General features: G+C 41.4%; 1 protein-coding gene across 4 annotated transcripts in view; it reads right to left on the reverse strand.

Moving 5' to 3' along the window:
• Nucleotides 1–8,661: 8,661 nt before the first annotated feature.
• LOC128694855 (cyclin-F) overlaps nucleotides 8,662–17,337 on the reverse strand; it is an 85,151-nt gene continuing 76,475 nt past the window's right edge. For all 4 annotated transcript variants that reach the window (XM_053785196.2, XM_053785197.2, XM_053785199.2 and 1 more), the window contains 5 exons: nucleotides 12,160–12,296; nucleotides 11,345–11,469; nucleotides 11,012–11,136; nucleotides 10,162–10,340; nucleotides 8,662–9,576 (listed from right to left, as the gene is read on the reverse strand). In XM_053785196.2, the coding sequence (XP_053641171.1) occupies nucleotides 8,840–9,576; nucleotides 10,162–10,340; nucleotides 11,012–11,136; nucleotides 11,345–11,469; nucleotides 12,160–12,296 (1,303 nt within the window). In that variant the 3' untranslated portion in view covers nucleotides 8,662–8,839. The remainder of the gene's footprint in view (nucleotides 9,577–10,161; nucleotides 10,341–11,011; nucleotides 11,137–11,344; nucleotides 11,470–12,159; nucleotides 12,297–17,337) is intronic.

The raw sequence follows: 17,337 nt of genomic DNA on the forward strand, positions 1-17,337 counted from the left end.
GCATTGTCTAATACCAGGAGGCACTTGAGGTCCAATTTATTTTCCAGGAGGTAATTTTTCACAGTGGGGCCAAACACATGATAAAACCAATCATAGAAAATGTCCCTAGTGACCCATGCCTTACTGTTTGCCCTCCACATCACACACAAATTAGTCTTGACGACATTGTTTTTCTTGAACACACTGGGAGTTTCAGAGTGATACTTGAGTAGAGGATTCACTCTGCAATCCCCACTAGCATTACTACACAACATGAGAGTTACCCTGTCTTTCATAGGCTTGTGTCCTGGGAGTGCTTTCCCTCCTGTGTAATGTAGGTCCTGTTTGGCATTTTCTTCGAAAACAGGCCTGTTTCATCACAATTAAACACTTGTTGGGGTTTTAATTTTTCAGTGTCTATGTACTCCTTGAATTCCTGCACATATTTTTCAGCTGCTTTTTTGTCTGAACTGGCAGCCTCTCCATGCCTTACCACACTGTATGCCACTACGATTCTTAAATCTCTCAAACCAACCTTTGCTGGCCTTAAATTCAATAACATCACCACTAGTTGCAGGCATTTTTTTAATTAAATCGTCATGCAACTGATTGAGTAATACTATCTCCTGATATTTGTTTTTCGTTTATCCACACCAACAACAGTCTCTCCACATCTTCGAGTATTTGCGATCTCTGTTTCAAAAACATACTTGCACCTTTCTCAACAACAGCTTCCTTGATTGCCTTTCTGTTGGCCAAGATAGTAGCGATGGTTGATTGGGGCTTGTTATACAACCTGGCCAGCTCGGAGGCACGCACTCCACTTTCATACTTTGTAATTATCTCCCTCTTCATTTCGATTGTAATTCTCACCCTTTTTACCACAAGATTGGCACTAGAAGCTTTCTTTGGGCCCATGGTGGCTTATTTAGCAGTTACAAGCACTAAAAACACTGGAATAATACAAAATGTACCGAATGTATGCGTGGAAGCGACCGCACTGGCTTGTAAACACTGGCATACTAACTGAAGGTAGGGCAGCTGAGGCGCACTCAGGCCAGACGGACACGTGGACGCATTGAGCACAAATGTTGTTAGTCGAGTTTTTCATCGTTGGTCAAGCCAAAATTTTTACGCTCGAACGCATCGTTAGGCGATTTTATCGTTAGACGATGCCAGTGTTGGTCAAGGATCCACTGTATCGCCAATATCGCTAACTTCGCGAGACCGTAATTTCTTAAGTTTTCCAGCAAATTTCATACTTTTGGTGTCATTACTGTCGGGAAAAGATTATCTATCATTTCATAAGAAAAACATCATTTTTTGTTTTTTTGGAAATTTTTTTTGATCCTGAGAGAGAGTTAAGATATAATTCCACATTTACCACAATTTTTCTTGGCAAAACCAAATAAAAACGCAAATTTTAGGACATGATATTAGTTCTCGGAATGGAACACCACATTTAAAACATTCTCCCTATGCCAAATAATGGTGCAACTGCAGTACTCTCTCCTGGATTCAATTACTCTAAGTAGCAAATGCAAGGGGTTGCCCATATTCAAACATACTAATTATTATTATAATAAAAAATGAAGTACTAAACCTAAAAGGGTCATACAGTGCACACTCAAGCGCACACACACGCACGCGCGCACACACACGCGCACGCGTGCACACACACACACACACACACACACACACACACACACACACACACACACTCACACACTCACACACTCACACACTCACACACTCACACACTCACTCACTCACTCACTCACTCTTATATACAACAGGCCAAGTGTCTAATCGACATGTGCCTGGGACATTTATTATTATAATAAAAAAGAAGCGCTAAGCCACAAGGACTATACCGCGCTGCAGGGCAGGAAGGAAGCGAGGGCATCAGGTGGCAAAAGGGAGATGGATGAGTAATAGGTTACGGATAACAGCGGGGCAGTGGATGGTGAAAGGGTAAAGGGCAGCAAGAGACTGAACTAGAAAGGGCTGAGGGGAGTGCGAAAAGTATCATCAGAGATTGTGGAGTAAATCAGTCGTTGTCAAGAAGTCAATGAGAGAGTCAGGATTAAAGGAGGGTCCATCAGCAAGAAGGGAAGGTAAAGAGAGAGTAGTAGAACGAAGACGACGTTGGAGGTAAATTCTGTGTGCTCGTTGATAGAGAGGGCAGTCTAACAGAATGTGGCTAATCGATACTGGAACTTGACACTGCTCACAGAGAGGAACAGGGTGCCTCTCCATGAGATACCCATGAGTAAGACGAGTGTGACCAATGCGAAGGCGGGAGAGAGTGGTCTCCCAACCTCGGCACTGATGACAAGAAGACGGCCAGTAACTTATGCTCAGTTTAATAGAATGAAGTTTGTTACCGAGCAGAGTTGACCAACGTTGTTGCCAACGGGTGCGAAAGTGGGTAGTTATTGCAGCAAAATAGTCCAGAAATGGAACACCTCGATAGGAAATTGGTAGGTCATGTACTGCTGATCGCGCAGCATTGTCTGCCTGTTCATTGCCCTGTACGTCGACATGACCAGGGACCCAACAAAAAACAATATCTTTATGTTTGGTAGAGATACGGCGTAGCCAAAGTTGGATACGGAGAACTAGGGGATGAGATGTATCAAATTTTCGTATAGCCTGTAGAGCACTAAGGGAGTCTGAGACTACTACAAATGATGACACAGGCATAGATGCGATACGAATAAGTGCTGCAAGAATGGCATACAGTTCAGCAGTAAAAATGCTAGCTGAAGATAGTAAATGTCCCCGCACGATGCTGTCCGGAAACACTGCTGCGAATCCGACGCCGTCTGAAGACTTAGAGCCATCTGTGTACACAGTGGTGGCATGAGAATGGGAGTGGAAGTGATCAAGAAAAAGAGAGCGGGAAGCCACCGTAGGCAGTTGAGCTTTCGAGCAAGGGAGTGAGAAAGAACAGACCTGAACAGCTGGAACTTCCCAGGGGGGTAGGGAAAAGTGAGATGCTACATGAACATATAAAGGTGGTAACTGAAGGGAAGACAAGAGTGAATGTAGGCGAAGAGAAAAGGGACGGAGCAAACAGGGGTGGCGAACGAATAAAGAATGTCTACTAATATCGGTGACCATTCAATAAATGGAAGGATTGTGTAGATCGTGAGAGCATACATAGTAGCGAAGGCAATGGGCATCACGGCGATCAGACAAGGATGGAACATTCGCTTCTGTATAGAGGCTCTCAACAGGGAAAGAGTGAAAAGCACCAAGGCACAAACGTAATCCTTGGTGATGGATAGAGTTAAGGCTAGAGAGAGTAGCAGGAGAGGCCGAGGAATAAATCTGGTCACCATAATCGAGTTTCGATAAAACGAGGGCTGAATGTAGGCGAAGCAGAGTTCGACGATCAGCTCCCCAGGAAAGATGAGCAAGGGTTTTAAGAAGGTTTAGCCGGTTGTGACAAGTTGCCTTCAGAGAGGTTATGTGAGGTTTCCAGGATAACCGACGGTCAAAGAGAAGGCCTAGAAACCTGACTGTATCACGTTCAGGGATACGGGAGCCATAGAGATACAAAGGATGATCGGAGATAACAGAGCATCTAGTGAAAGTAATTTGGTGAGTTTTGGTACTTGAAAATTTAAACCCATGCGTGGTGGCCCAAGTGGAAACACGGTCGACCGCATGCTGGAGAGAAACTGCAATAAGATGACAGTCAGCGCCTGCACAAGCAATAGCGAAGTCATCAACATAGAGTGATGACCAAATATTGGGTGGAAGAACAGAGGCCAAATCATTTATAGCAAGGAGAAAAAGTGTTGTGCTTAGAACACATCCCTGAGGGACACCTTCAGCTTGGACGAAGTCCGGGGAAAGAACATTATTGACTCGAACACGGAAATGTCTGTCAGTTAAAAAGTTCTTAAGGATGGTAGATTGCCTCGGAGGCCTAAGGAATGGGCCTGGGCCAAAATATTATACCTCCAAGTTGTGTCATATGCCTTCTCAAGGTCAAAAAATATGGCAATAACTGAGTGATTATTCGCAAAGGCATTACGAACATATGTATCCAAGCGTAGTAAGGGGTCTATGGTAGAACGACCCTTACGAAAGCCATATTGACTAGCGGAGAGACTGTTGTGTGTCTCTAAATACCACATTAAACGTCGAATTACGAGACGTTCCATCACTTTGCAAACTGCACTAGTAAGAGCGATGGGGCGATAGTGGGAGGCATCATGTCCTGTAGTACCCGGTTTGCGGAAAGGGAGAACAATGGCAGATTTCCACAGCTGGGGAAAAACTCCTTGTGCCCAAATAAGATTGAAGAGGTGTAAGAGGACTACAAGGGCTGACCGATGTAAATGTTGTAACATACGAATATGAATGTCGTCAGGCCCAGCTGCCGATGATCGGCAAGCTGAGAGCGTTGCCTCCAGTTCTTGAAGTGTAAAAGGCACATTATACTGTTCTTCTCTGAGAGAAGAAAAGTCCAAGGGTACTAACTCTCTGGCAGACTTTGAGGAAAGAAACGAGGGGCATAAATGGAGCCCTCGGGAAATACGGATCAGATGTGTGCCAAGTTCAATGGCAACATCGAGAGGGTTTGCTACATCAACACCAGCGACCCATAGAACAGGAGCCGGGTCAGGAGAGTATTTACCACTCAATTTCCTCACTTTTTTCCAGACTGCACTCATAGAAGAAGCAGAGGTGATGGTGGAAACATAGTCTCACCAACAAGTGCGTTTAGCTTCACGGATGACACGGTGAGCGATCGCACGCTTCTGCTTAAAATCAAGAAGTCTCTCAGAGGTTCTATTGTACTGGTACCTGCCCCATGCAGCACGTTTCAAACGTACTGCACGAGCACAAGCAGGAGACCACCAAGGCACGCACGTCTGAGAATGCCTGCCTGAGGTTTGGGGTATAGAATGAGAAGCTGCGGTATAAACTGACGTCGAGAAGATGTGTAGGAGCTCATCAATGGAGGATGAAGAAGGAACCTCACTAAAAGCAGTGAGGTGTGAGTAAAGATCCCAATTTGCCCGATCAAATTGCCAGCAAGGGCTACGGAAAGGTGGTGAATAGGAAGGAGAAGTAAGAATGATCGGAAAATGATCACTGTCATGTAAGTCTGGTAGAACAGACCAGGTGAAGTCTAGTGCAGTGGAGGAAGAGCAGACTGATAGATCGATGCAAGAGAGAGTATGAGTACGAGGATCAAAATGGGTGGGAGTACCCGTATTTAAAACATGGAGGGGGTGAGAGGCGAGAAAAGCCTCCAACTGGAAGCCACGTGAGTCACAATGAGACCCCCCCCCCAGAGGAAATAATGGGCATTAAAATCACCAAGTAATAGAAGTGGTGGTGGTAAGGATGAAGCAAGAAAGGCAAAGTCTGGGATAGAAAATGCTCGACAAGGAGAGAGATATAAAGAACATATTGTAAACCACTTATTCAAGTGGATACGGGCTGCAGTGTAATGCAGCGAGGTATGGACAACTAGTTGACAGTACGTAATATCATTGCGTAGAAGAAGGGCACTTTCATTAAAGGTCCCATCTGAGAAAGGATCCGAAGAATACAATAAATTATAGCCTGAGATAGGTTGGAAAACAGCTGAGTGTAATTTTGGTTCTTGTAAGCAAGCACCAACAGGGGAAAACCTGGAAAGCAACATCTGAAGCTCACCCCGATTACCCCTGAGGCCGCGGATATTCCACTGTAAATAGGCCATGATTGGCGATGAAGAAAATATCAGGAATCTGTAGGTAAAGGCACCTACGGACTAGAGGGGTTAGAAAAGTCAACGTGTGGTGGCATTGGAAGACGTTCAAGTAGCGAAGGAACGGAGCGTTGCGAAGAATGGGGTTGTGAAGATGGAGAAGAGGGAAGAGAAGGAACAGGAAGTGAATCAGTGTCCATTGAAGGTTTAGTCTCTGCAATATATTCTGAAATGGCTTCAAGTGTTTCTGAATTCAAAGATGTATGGGGGACCATATTGGAGATAGAAGGAGGAGGGTGAGTAAAGATTGGGACAGTAATGGACTGTACCAAAGTAGAGGGGAAGGGAAGAGTGTAAGGGACTGGAGATGAAGTGTGGGGGGGGGGGGGGGACAGAAGAGGCAGAAACCTGGGAGGTGGCAGAAGAGGGAGAAACTTGGGAGGGGACGGGGGTGGAAGGCATAGTACGAGGAGGAGGGTGAATCTCCACACTTGTAATAGAGCCAGAGAGAGGGAAAGAACTAGGTACAGAGACTGGAAAGGTAAAGTGTGGAGGTGGAAGAAGGGAAGGAAGGGGCAAAGAAGATTTGAGCAATGTGGATTTTTTGGACTTCTGAGTAGAGGGGCGATTGGTATTAGGTGTCGTACGAGGTCTTGTCGATACTGGGGCTTGTGAGGAAGGACGCGAAGATGTGAGAACAGACTGAGTTGTAGTCGGGACGTCAGAGCCAAGGACAGCAAAAGGATTAGATGCCGTAGTGGCTATGGGAGGGGTAACAACAGAGGAGGCTGCAGAAGATGGTACCCCAGAAGTGGGGGGATGTTTGGAAACACGAGAATAAGAAACACGGGGTAGTCTCCCTTGGAGGCGGAGATGAGTAACTGCCATAGCATAAGGGAGACCTTCTGCCTCTTTGAGGCAACGGATTTCACGTTCATTTAAGTAGACCTGGCAACGGCGGGAGTACGAAGGGTGAGCTTCATTACAATTAAGGCAAGATGGAGGTTGACTGCAAGATGTATTAGAATGGTCGTCGGCACCACAGACTGGGCATTCGGCCATAGATCTGCAATATTTCGCTGGGTGACCAAAACGCCAGCAATTTCTACATTGTTGCGGTGTAGGTATCACCTTTCGAACTTGTAACCGATGTCCTGCGACATATACAGAGGACGGGAGTTCTCGGCTGTCAAAAGTTAAACGAGCCACATTGCAAGGGTAACGTCTCCGCCCCCAGGCAGAAAGGACATAAGTGTCTACTTTGAGGATTAGGAGATCCTGGAGTTCCAGCTGTTCAAAAATGTCATTGCCACATGACTGGAAATTCTGTTGGACTATGGTATGGGGCAGAATGACAGTACCACTACAAGAATTGAGAGAAAGATGTTTTTCAATAGTGATAAGAGTAGTATCGATATTCGAAAGGAGAGAAAGATCATGAGCTTGGGTAGCATTCTGGACAGTGACGATGCTCATACCGCTCTTGAGAGCATGAAATGAAATATCTCTACCAACATGACGCAGGAGCGCTTTGCCAATACTATGGTCAGAAAGGTAGGCAGAAGAAGAAGTCGGTCTTAAAGTAAAGAATTTAGTCCATTGTGTGGTCCGAAACTGAGCGTGGAGAGGGAGTGCTTGACGTGTCGGTCTTTTCCGAGTAGAATGGGAAGGTAACGAAGGAGCATCATCAGGAGATTGACGTTGGCGTTTAGGAGTAGGACCGGAGTTGGTCCGGCGTGAAATGGGCGGGCGATTCGAAAATTGCCGTACCGTAGAGGGAGAAGCCGGAAGCATAGTCAAAGGAGAGCGGAGTTCAGACAAATCGAAGGAGTCAGTCGAAGCCCCGGTACCTGAAGCGGGTGAGGAAACAGCACCAGCAAGAGGTACAGGGGCATCAGGAGTGTCCGAAGAGTGGTCTAAACACAAGGCAGGGTCAGAATGGGGTGCGGTATCAAGAAGGGGCCCGGGGGTAGTGGGTTCATGGACTAGGGCTGCCATGGTTAGGTTACTCCTTTGCTTTTTGTTTTTAAGAAAAAAAAAAGAAAGAAGAAAAGAAAATAAAAATAAAAAAAAAAAAGAATAAAAAAAGCGGAGAGCGGGGAGGAATAGTTCCCAGGAGGAATGAAAGGGCCAGAAATCTCCCTCCGCGCCCAAGAGGACCTCAACACCGCTAGTAGCGCAGATGCAGCATGGAACCCGTGCCATACCCTACCCTTCATGCCAGTAAACCAGCAATCCGGGATAGCAACCTCACATCTGCCGAGCTACCTCGGTGGACAAAAGAGAGGGCGGCCGGATATCCGCCACAAAGCATACCTCCTTCGGCCACCACCCCCGGAATCCGAAAGGTGGCTTCCAGAGATACACCCGTCGCTCGAAAGACACCTAAAGCTACTCCGGGATACCGGAGAGGGATCGGGACATCCCCAGGCAATCCAGATTCCACGGCAAACTACGCCACCGCCAAGAACCTCAACGGAATGAGATGGACCCCGGTGTCCTTTCCCCTACCTAGGAACTAGCGCGCCTGTGGGAGAAATCCCAAAGGCCAAAAAGAGGAAGGGCAAAAGGGAGGGGTGAGGAGGAGGAGGAGGAATGGAAAAAGGGGAGGATGGGATAGGGGAGGGGAGAATGGGAGGTAATTAGGTTCGGTCTGAGGAAGAAGACCGACAGGGCTAATTCCGCAGACCAAGAGCCTCTTCACCACACCAAGGAGCCCCCCTTGAAGAGGTGTGCCTGGGACAAAATGGTAACTAACACACACACTCACTCACTCTTATATACAACAGGCCAAGTGTCTAATCGACATGTGCCTAGGACAAAATGGTAACACACACACACACACACACACACACACACACACACACACACACACACACACACACACACACACACACACACACACACACACATACCAATAAAGCACATATGGTTCTGCAATCAGAAAATTTAAACACTGATAATGATGCATAGAATTTTCCTTTATTAATGAGCTAAATTAAAATGTAGGAACAGTATACAAAACACACTTTTATAATATGACTTCATTAATTTTTATGCATTGTCTGGAAGACCGTCATTACTAAAGGAAATCGTTCTTTATAACAAATATTTAAAAAATATGGTACTCCAAAATTGTGATTAGCTTAACTGTAAATTCCCAACATCTAAAATCAGGCATTTTTCAGACCTTTCACTACTAGATGCATTTTCAAGTTTTCTTTTAAGACTAACTTTTGTATACTTGGCTCCTGCACCTTCACATGTAGGGGGTAAAATGTCTAAATTTTCTTCACTGTCTGTAGTTTCACTCAAAGTTTCAAGCATCACTTCACTTGGTATCACTTTAGCTTCTGGAGATTCACAATGCCTAGGATTCAAGCTTAGTTTATTATTGTCTACTTCCTCCCACAAATGAACTGAAGCAAAGAGATTCCCAGGGTTATTCTTATGTATCGAGCGAAGTCTGGAATGTATACCCTCTTCATTAGAATCTGTTTCAATACCTGTCCTCATAGATGAGAATTTTTGTTTACGAGGAGACATTTTATTTATAGAATCCTGAGACAATTCATCGTCACTGAAGTCCATTCTGATATCACTGACCTTATTATAAGCACCTGAAGATGCTTCACCTTTCTCACCAATGTTCCAGTTATCACTTGCACATCCATCATTATTACTTTCCATATTATAATCCATTACTTTGTTTATACCTCTGAAAGGTGGCTTTAAATCTTGAGTGTTTTGTTTTTGCTGACAGAACTGCTGAAGTGGCTTTTCAATTTGTCTTAACTGCTGATTTCTATTTATTCTTTCACTACAAGTTACTCCACTGCTTGCAGCATCAGTATCCATACTTGAAATGTTTACACCATCTAGGAAGAAAAAAAATCTATTTTTATTCACTTAAATCTTAAAAAAAAAATCAAATAGGTAAACAATTTTCTTTGAACATCTCAGGTCACATACATCACGTGAACATTGGAGTGTGGGAGCTTCAACAAATCTGGATATATACTTCCTTCGAGATATTCATAAAAATTTGCTCGAATAAAATAAGATAGATACAACAATGAGGGTTGCTTAAGAAATAACCAAGAGAAAAAAAAGTGACTACTCTAGTAAAGACCTAAAGTGAGAAATAATCAACATGGTGATGAGTCTAATGAATGACATCCTAATGCAAGACTGAAGTTGTGATACAGCCAAATAAAGAAATGGAAACAAAGACAGTTACCTCAATTTTATTATATGTTAAATAAATAACAAAAAGGCACAATACCGTGACTGGAACGATATGTTTATCTCAGTGCAGTGTTATTCTAGGCCCGCTGGAGGCAGTCAATTTGGTACCTATACATTACAGATGTTTCATAATTCTCAAGACAGTGTATTGGTTACAAAACACTAAAGTCTTGACGAATACTGGACAAAAAACTAGCAAAATATTTTACACTCACCTCGAATACTGGGGACAGTCACCATTTGTAGATAATCAGTTTCACTTAGAGACAGAGTAGCCAAGAAGTCTTCCAAGGGTGGCACAGGCAATTGGCCTACTTGTGCATTTGTGAAGTTTGGTAAACTGTACCGATCTATAATCCCACGACGCTGACACTTACTACCATCTATATCAAAACTAAAAAAGAAAGCATTAAATATTATTGATGAATTTATTCTTCTTCTTTCAACAAACTGGCCTTACCCACCGAGGTAGGGGGTGGGCCAAAAAGAAAAACAAAAGTTTCTCTTTTTAATTTTTACAATGTATATAGGAGAAGGGGTTATGAATTTATTTTCATAAAATCATGAAAAGAATTTTCTTCAGTTTTTAAGGTATAAAGAAACTGCCATGGAGTAGATTACCCTCTACAAATGTAAAATACCCTATTCCTTGAGTGTAAATTTATGTGATTGTCTTCAAATATTGTTTATTCAAATACAGTGGACCCCCGGTTAACGATATTTTTTCACTCCATAAGTATGTTCAGGTGCCAGTACTGACCGAATTTATTCCCATAAGGAATATTGTGAAGTAGATTAGTCCATTTCAGACCCCCAAACATACACGTACCAACGCACTTACATAAATACACTTACATAATTGGTCGCATTCGGAGGTAATCGTTATGCGGGGGTTCACTGTATATCACTTGCTAATAAGAAAACTCAATGTAAAGAAAAAAATTATCTGAAATCATGATGTTTCATGAATGATTAAAATGCTGAGGCAAGTATTTTCCATCAATAATCTGAAGGTTTTAGTGCAGTTGACTGATAAGAAAAAATCAAATATTTAACAAAGCATACTTTTTACAATATATAATCACAGCAGGCTGGAGCAGTTGATACTGTGTAAAGCCGGTTATGACAGGTAGGTTAGGCAAGGGTGATCGAGAAAGAATGTATCCAAGAAGAACACATGAGCTACCAATCTGTAAAAAAAAAAAAAAAAAAAATGGTCATATATGGGGGTAAATGTGTAATATCCACTGCCTACTACTTTACATTAAACTTTTGTTAAATTATTTACAAAAGAATGTAGTGGCAAAACTGAAGACTTGGACCAAGCAGTACATGCATATAAGAGGGAAACAAAGATATCCCATTTTCAACATCAGTCACAAAATGGTTGTTACTTACCTGTGCCAATGTGATTCTTGGAGGGAAAGAGCAAGTAGTAGCCAAGTCACACAAAAATCGAGTCCATTCTTGAATAATTACTGGGGCTTTTACACATTCCAGCAACACTGAAGCATAGTCTAGAACTAAAAAAAATAAATAAATAAATAAATAATTTTTATTTCACTGGTCATCTCCCATCAAGGTAGGGTATACTAGGAAATAATGATAAAACACTAACAAGCACGTTGAAAAATAATTTCAGAACAAACTGCCAAATATTTTGGATACTAGCAAGATTATGAGAAAGACAGAAACTAAAATAGAAGCCTCTAAGTGCCCTTGTCATTAGTGTTAAATACAATGAAAATAAGGAATAGTTCCTCCTATATCTTTGATGACTAGTTCCCATCCCTTGTGGGCAAATACAATTCAGCAGAGCATCTGTCTTGTTATTAGCCAACTGAGGATGAAGCCTCTGCCATTCCTTGGATTTAATGACCCACAAGGATTTAATACTTAACATGAAGCAATAAAATAAACTGGGGTGGGTGAATGGCAAGCTTTGATGACCCAGTGAGCCTTAATGGCTAAGATTTCCCTGGTAAATGCAAAGAACTGCTCTTATGTGTCTGCTATATGGGGAAAACCTCTTACTTTCCATCTCCTCACCTGGGTCTACCCCTGGAGCTGCTGCCTATCAGAAGGAAATACACCTCTATGGTGGAAGACATGCAGTATACAGGTAAAACAAGAAGTTCTATGTTGTTTCTGGTGAATCAAGCAGGAATTTTATTGAGTAGGGTCAAGGAGGTATCTGATGTTAGATTACTCACTTGTAGGAAGAGCAAGATTTGCCTTGAGAGCTGCCATGATGTGCCCAATAGTGCGGACAACATGGTTATAGGTATAGGTATTGTCAGTGACCCAGGATGCTTCACGGATAGTTAGAATAGATGCACCTGGGATAAACCTGCAAAAAAGAAAACAACATTTTGACCAACCTTACAAGTAGTGGGGGTAAAAATGTGAGATGTAGTATGCTACCAGGGCTTTTTCTAGGTATCCCACAAAAGGGTACCTTGAAGTGTTTATCTGAGTATCTTTTTCTCTTGCTCAAAAGTTCTCTCCTGTAGCTTTCAAATGTTTTATCCAATTGGCTTCAAATTTTTAATGCTGGTATACTGTAACTAGAAAAAGGTTTGGGCAACTATTGGCATATGCAGGTGTGATCTGATCAATGTTATATATAAACAATCCTAGTTTTGATTTCAGTGTAATATCTTGAGAATGCCTTTTCTGATCAGTTTCAACCTTTCAACATTGGTGTATCCTATTTACTGTAATGTGTGTGGGTGCCAATTTGCCAATTTTGTTCAAAATGGTGATACTTTTTTCCATGAAATATTTTGACAATGACTTACTTTAATGGCTTCAATTGTTAATAGCTAAAGGATCTTATGAGAAGGATATATTTTTCTGAATTCCTTTACAGATATTGCCTTAAAACACACCAAGTATGCAAAATTTCACAGACCACTTGGCTGCACTCAGATATGACGGTGTTCACATACTGGGTATGCCTGCTAAAAGTTAAAACAAAAATATACTATACCTAGAATAAAAGTTGTATTTCTCTTGTGTGAGCTAATAACTCATTTCTTCCATCTAGGTAAATCAACAGAATAGACATATAATGATAAAAATGATACCTGTTTTTTTGGTACTCTTAATATTTTTTCTTTCCTTTGTAAGCCATGTGTATCGTAAGAGGCGACTAAAATGCTGGAAGCAAGGGGCTAGTGACCCCTTCTCCTGTATAAATTAGTAAATTTAAAAGGAAAAACTTATGTTTTTTTCTTTTTAGGTTACCCTGCCTCAGTGGGATATGGCCAATTAATTTTTTTCATTCTAATTACCACAGGAATGTTTATCACAACAAAAATGTCAAAGTTAATAAAAAATGTAGTAATCTAAATACAGTGGAACCCCGAGTTTTGTACTTAATCCGTTCCAGGAGCTACTACTAAAGTAGAAACGTGCTAAAGTCGAAGCAATATTTCCCATAAGAACTAATGTATGTTTTTTTTTTTTTTCAACAAGTCGGCCATCTCCCACCGAGGCAGGGTGACCCAAAAAAGAAAGAAAATCCCAAAAAAAGAAAATACTTTCATCATCATTCAACACTTTCACCACACTCATACATTATCACTGCTTTTGCAGAGGTGCTCAGAATACAACAGTTTAGAAGCATATACGTATAAAGATACACAACATATCCCTCCAAACTGCCAATATCCCAAACCCCTCCTTTAAAGTGCAGGCATTGTACTTCCCATTTCCAGGACTCAAGTCCGACTATATGAAAATAACCGGTTTCCCTACTTCTTCCATACTCCTCCTCCAATTTGATAACCAATTTTTCTTTATTTAAATCATTTGATACCCTCATCACCTTACTCTTTTCTATGTTCACTTTCAACTTTCTACCTTTACACACATTCTCAAACTCATCCACTAACCTTTGCAATTTTTCTTTAGAATCTCACATAAGCACAGCATCATCAGCAAAAAGTAACTGTGTCAATTCCCATTTTGAATTTGATTCCCCATAATTTAATTCCACCCCTCTCCCGAACACCCTAGCATTTACTTCTTTTACAACCCCATCTATAAATATATTAAACAACCATGGTGACATTACACATCCCTCTCTAAGACCTACTTTTACCGGGAAGTAGTCTCCCTCTCTTCTACACACCCTAACCTGAGCCTCACTATCCTCATAAAAGCTTTTTACAGCATTTAATAACTTACCACCTATTCCATATACAGTGGACCCCCGCTTAACGATCACCTCCAAATGCAACCAATTATGTAAGTGTATTTATGTAAGTGCGTTTGTACGTGTATGTTTGGGGGTCTGAAATGGACTAATCTACTTCACAATATTCCTTATGGGAAAAAATTCGGTCAGTACTGGCACCTGAACATACTACTGGAATGAAAAAAGTTCGTTAACCGGGGGTCCACTGTACTTGCAACATCTGCCACATTGCTCCTCTATCCACTCTATCATATGCCTTTTCTAAATCCATAAATGCAATAAAAACTTCCCTACCTTTATCTAAATACTGTTCACATATATGCTTAAATGTAAACACGATCTACACATCCCCTACCCACTCTGAAGCCTCCCTACTCATCCGCAATCCTACATTCTGTCTTACCTCTAATTCTTTCAATTATAACCCTACCGTATACTTTTCCTGGTATACTCAGTAAACTTATTCCTCTATAATTTTTACAATCTCTTTTGTCCCCTTTCCCTTTATATAAAGGGACTATACATGCTCTCTGCCAATCCCTAGGAACCTTCCCCTCTTAAATACAATTAATCTGTTCCAGGGAGTTGGGAATCCCCTTCCATAAGGACTTCAGATATCAAAGCCCTCTAGTGTTATTTCCCTTCTTTGTCTTTTACTGCTACAGTACATTCATTACTTACGTTAACATAATTGTAGTCTTAATGTAGGGCGAGAAGTGAGTCGCACTTACAGTGAACCCTCGTTTTTCGTAATTAATTCGTTCCATAGAGTGTGACTATTATTGAAATTGACGATTTGCGAATCCATTTTCCCCATAAGAAATAATGTAAATGCAATTAATTCGTTCCAGACACCCAGAAGTATCAAAAACAAAATTTTTTTTACCTTAAAGATAGATTTACATGCACAAAAGAATGAACATTCAAAATGACATTTACCTTTATTGAAGGCTGTTGTTGATGAATGGAAGACAGGGAGGAGAGAGGGAAGAGAGGTTATTGTTTGGAAGGGGAATCTCCCTCCATAAGGACTCTAGGTCACTTCAGGGGTCACTTCCTTAGCCACTTCCCTAGCTTAAATATAGATTTACATGTAGGTAGTAGGTTGGTAGTTAGCAACCACCCAGGGAGGTACTACTGTCCTGCCAAGTGAGTGTAAAACGAAAGCCTGTAATTGTTTTACATGATGGTAGGATTGCTGGTGTCTTTTGTCTGTCTCATAAATATGCAAGATTACAGGTATGTCTTGCTACTTCTACTTACACTTAGGTCACACTACACATACATGTACATGTTTATTTATACACACTCATCTGAGTTTTCTTTGATTTTAGCTTAATAGTTTTTGGTCTTATAACTTTTCCTTTTATATCCATAAGGAATTGGAATAAGAATCTTTCCTCCGTAAGCCATGCGTGTTGTAAAAGTCAACTAAAATGCCGGGAACAATGGGGTAGTAACCCCTTTCCCTGTAATAATTACTAAAGAGAATAAGAAGAAGAAAATTGTCAAAGTGGGAAGTCTGAAAGTGCGTGGATGTTGTGCGAATGATAAGAAAGAAATGACTGTGGATGTTATGAGTGAGAAGAAGCTGGATGTCCTGGCTTTAAGTGAAACAAAGCTGAAGGGGTGGGTGAGTTTCAATGGAGAGGAAATGGGATTAGGTCAGGGGTTTCTAATAGAGTTAGAGTTAAAGAAGGAGTAGCAATAATGTTGAAGGATAAGTTATGGCAGGAAAAGAGGGACTATAAATGTATTAATTCAAGGATTATGTGGAGTAAAATAAAGGTTGGATGTGAGAAGTGGGTTATAGTAAGCATATATGCACCTGGGGAAGAGAGAAGTATAGAGGAGAGAGAGAGAGATTTTGGGAAATGTTGAGTGAATGCGTGGGGAGTTTTGAACCAAGTGTGAGAGTACTTGTGGTTGGGGATTTTTATGCTAAAGTGGGTAAAAATGTTGTGGAGAGAGCAATGGGTAAATTTGGGGTGCCAGGGGTAAATGAAAATGGGGAGCCTTTAATTGAGCTATGTATAGAAAGAGGTTTGGTAATAAGTAATACATATTTTATGAAAAAGAGGATAAATAAATATACAAGGCATGATGTTGCATGTAATGAAAGTAGTTTGTTAGATTATGTATTGGTGGATAAAAGGTTGATGGGTAGGCTCCAGGATGTACACGTTTATAGAGGGGCAACTGACATATTGGATCATTATCTAGTTGTAGCTACAGTTAGAGTAAGAGGTAGATGGGATAAGGGGAAAATGGCAACAACAAGTAAGAGGGAGGTGAAAGTGTATAAACTAAGGGAGGAGGAAGTTCGTGTGAAGAGAGAGTGCAAAAGAAGAGCAGATGATAGAGTGGGAGAGGTACTGTCAAGAAATTTTAATGAAAATAAGAAAAAATTTTGAAGTGAGTTAAACAAGTTAAGAAAGCCTAGGGAACAAATGGATTTGTCAGTTAAAAACAGAGTAGGGGAGTTAGTAGATGGGGAGATGGAGGTTTTGGGTATAGATGGCGAGAATATTTTGAGGAACTTTTAAATATCGACGAAGAAAGGGAGGCGGTAATTTCATGCACTGGCCAGGGAGGTATACCATCTTTTAGGAGTGAAGAAGAGTAGGATGTGAGTGTGGGGGGAGGTGAGTGAGGCATTACGTAGAATGAAAGGGGGGTAAAGCAGCTGGAACTGACGGGATCATGACATAAATGTTAAAAGCAGGGGGGGACAGTGTTGGAGTGGTTGGTCTTTTTGTTTAATAAATGTATGAAAGAGGGGAAAGGTAGCTAGGGATTGGCAGAGTGTGTGTATAGTCCCTTTATATAAAGGGAAGGGGGACAAAAAGAGACTAAAAATTATAGAGGAATAAGTTTACTGAGCATACCAGGAAAAGTGTACGGTAGGGTTATTACTGAAAGAATTAGAGGTAAGACAGAATGTAGAATTGTGGATGTGCAAGGAGGTTTTAGTGTGTGTAGGGGATGTGTAGATCAAGTGTTTACATTGAAGCATATATGTGAGCAGTATTTAGATAAAGGTAGGGAAGTTTTTATTGCATTTATGAATTTAGAAAAGGCATATGATAGAGTGGATAGGGAAGCAATGTGGCAGATGTTGCAAGTATATGGAATAGGTGGTAAGTTACTAAATGCTGTAAAGAGTTTTTATGAGGATAGTGAGGCT

The sequence above is a fragment of the Cherax quadricarinatus genome, chromosome 45 (assembly GCF_038502225.1).
Source record: "Cherax quadricarinatus isolate ZL_2023a chromosome 45, ASM3850222v1, whole genome shotgun sequence".
NCBI classification, from domain to species: domain Eukaryota; kingdom Metazoa; phylum Arthropoda; class Malacostraca; order Decapoda; family Parastacidae; genus Cherax; species Cherax quadricarinatus.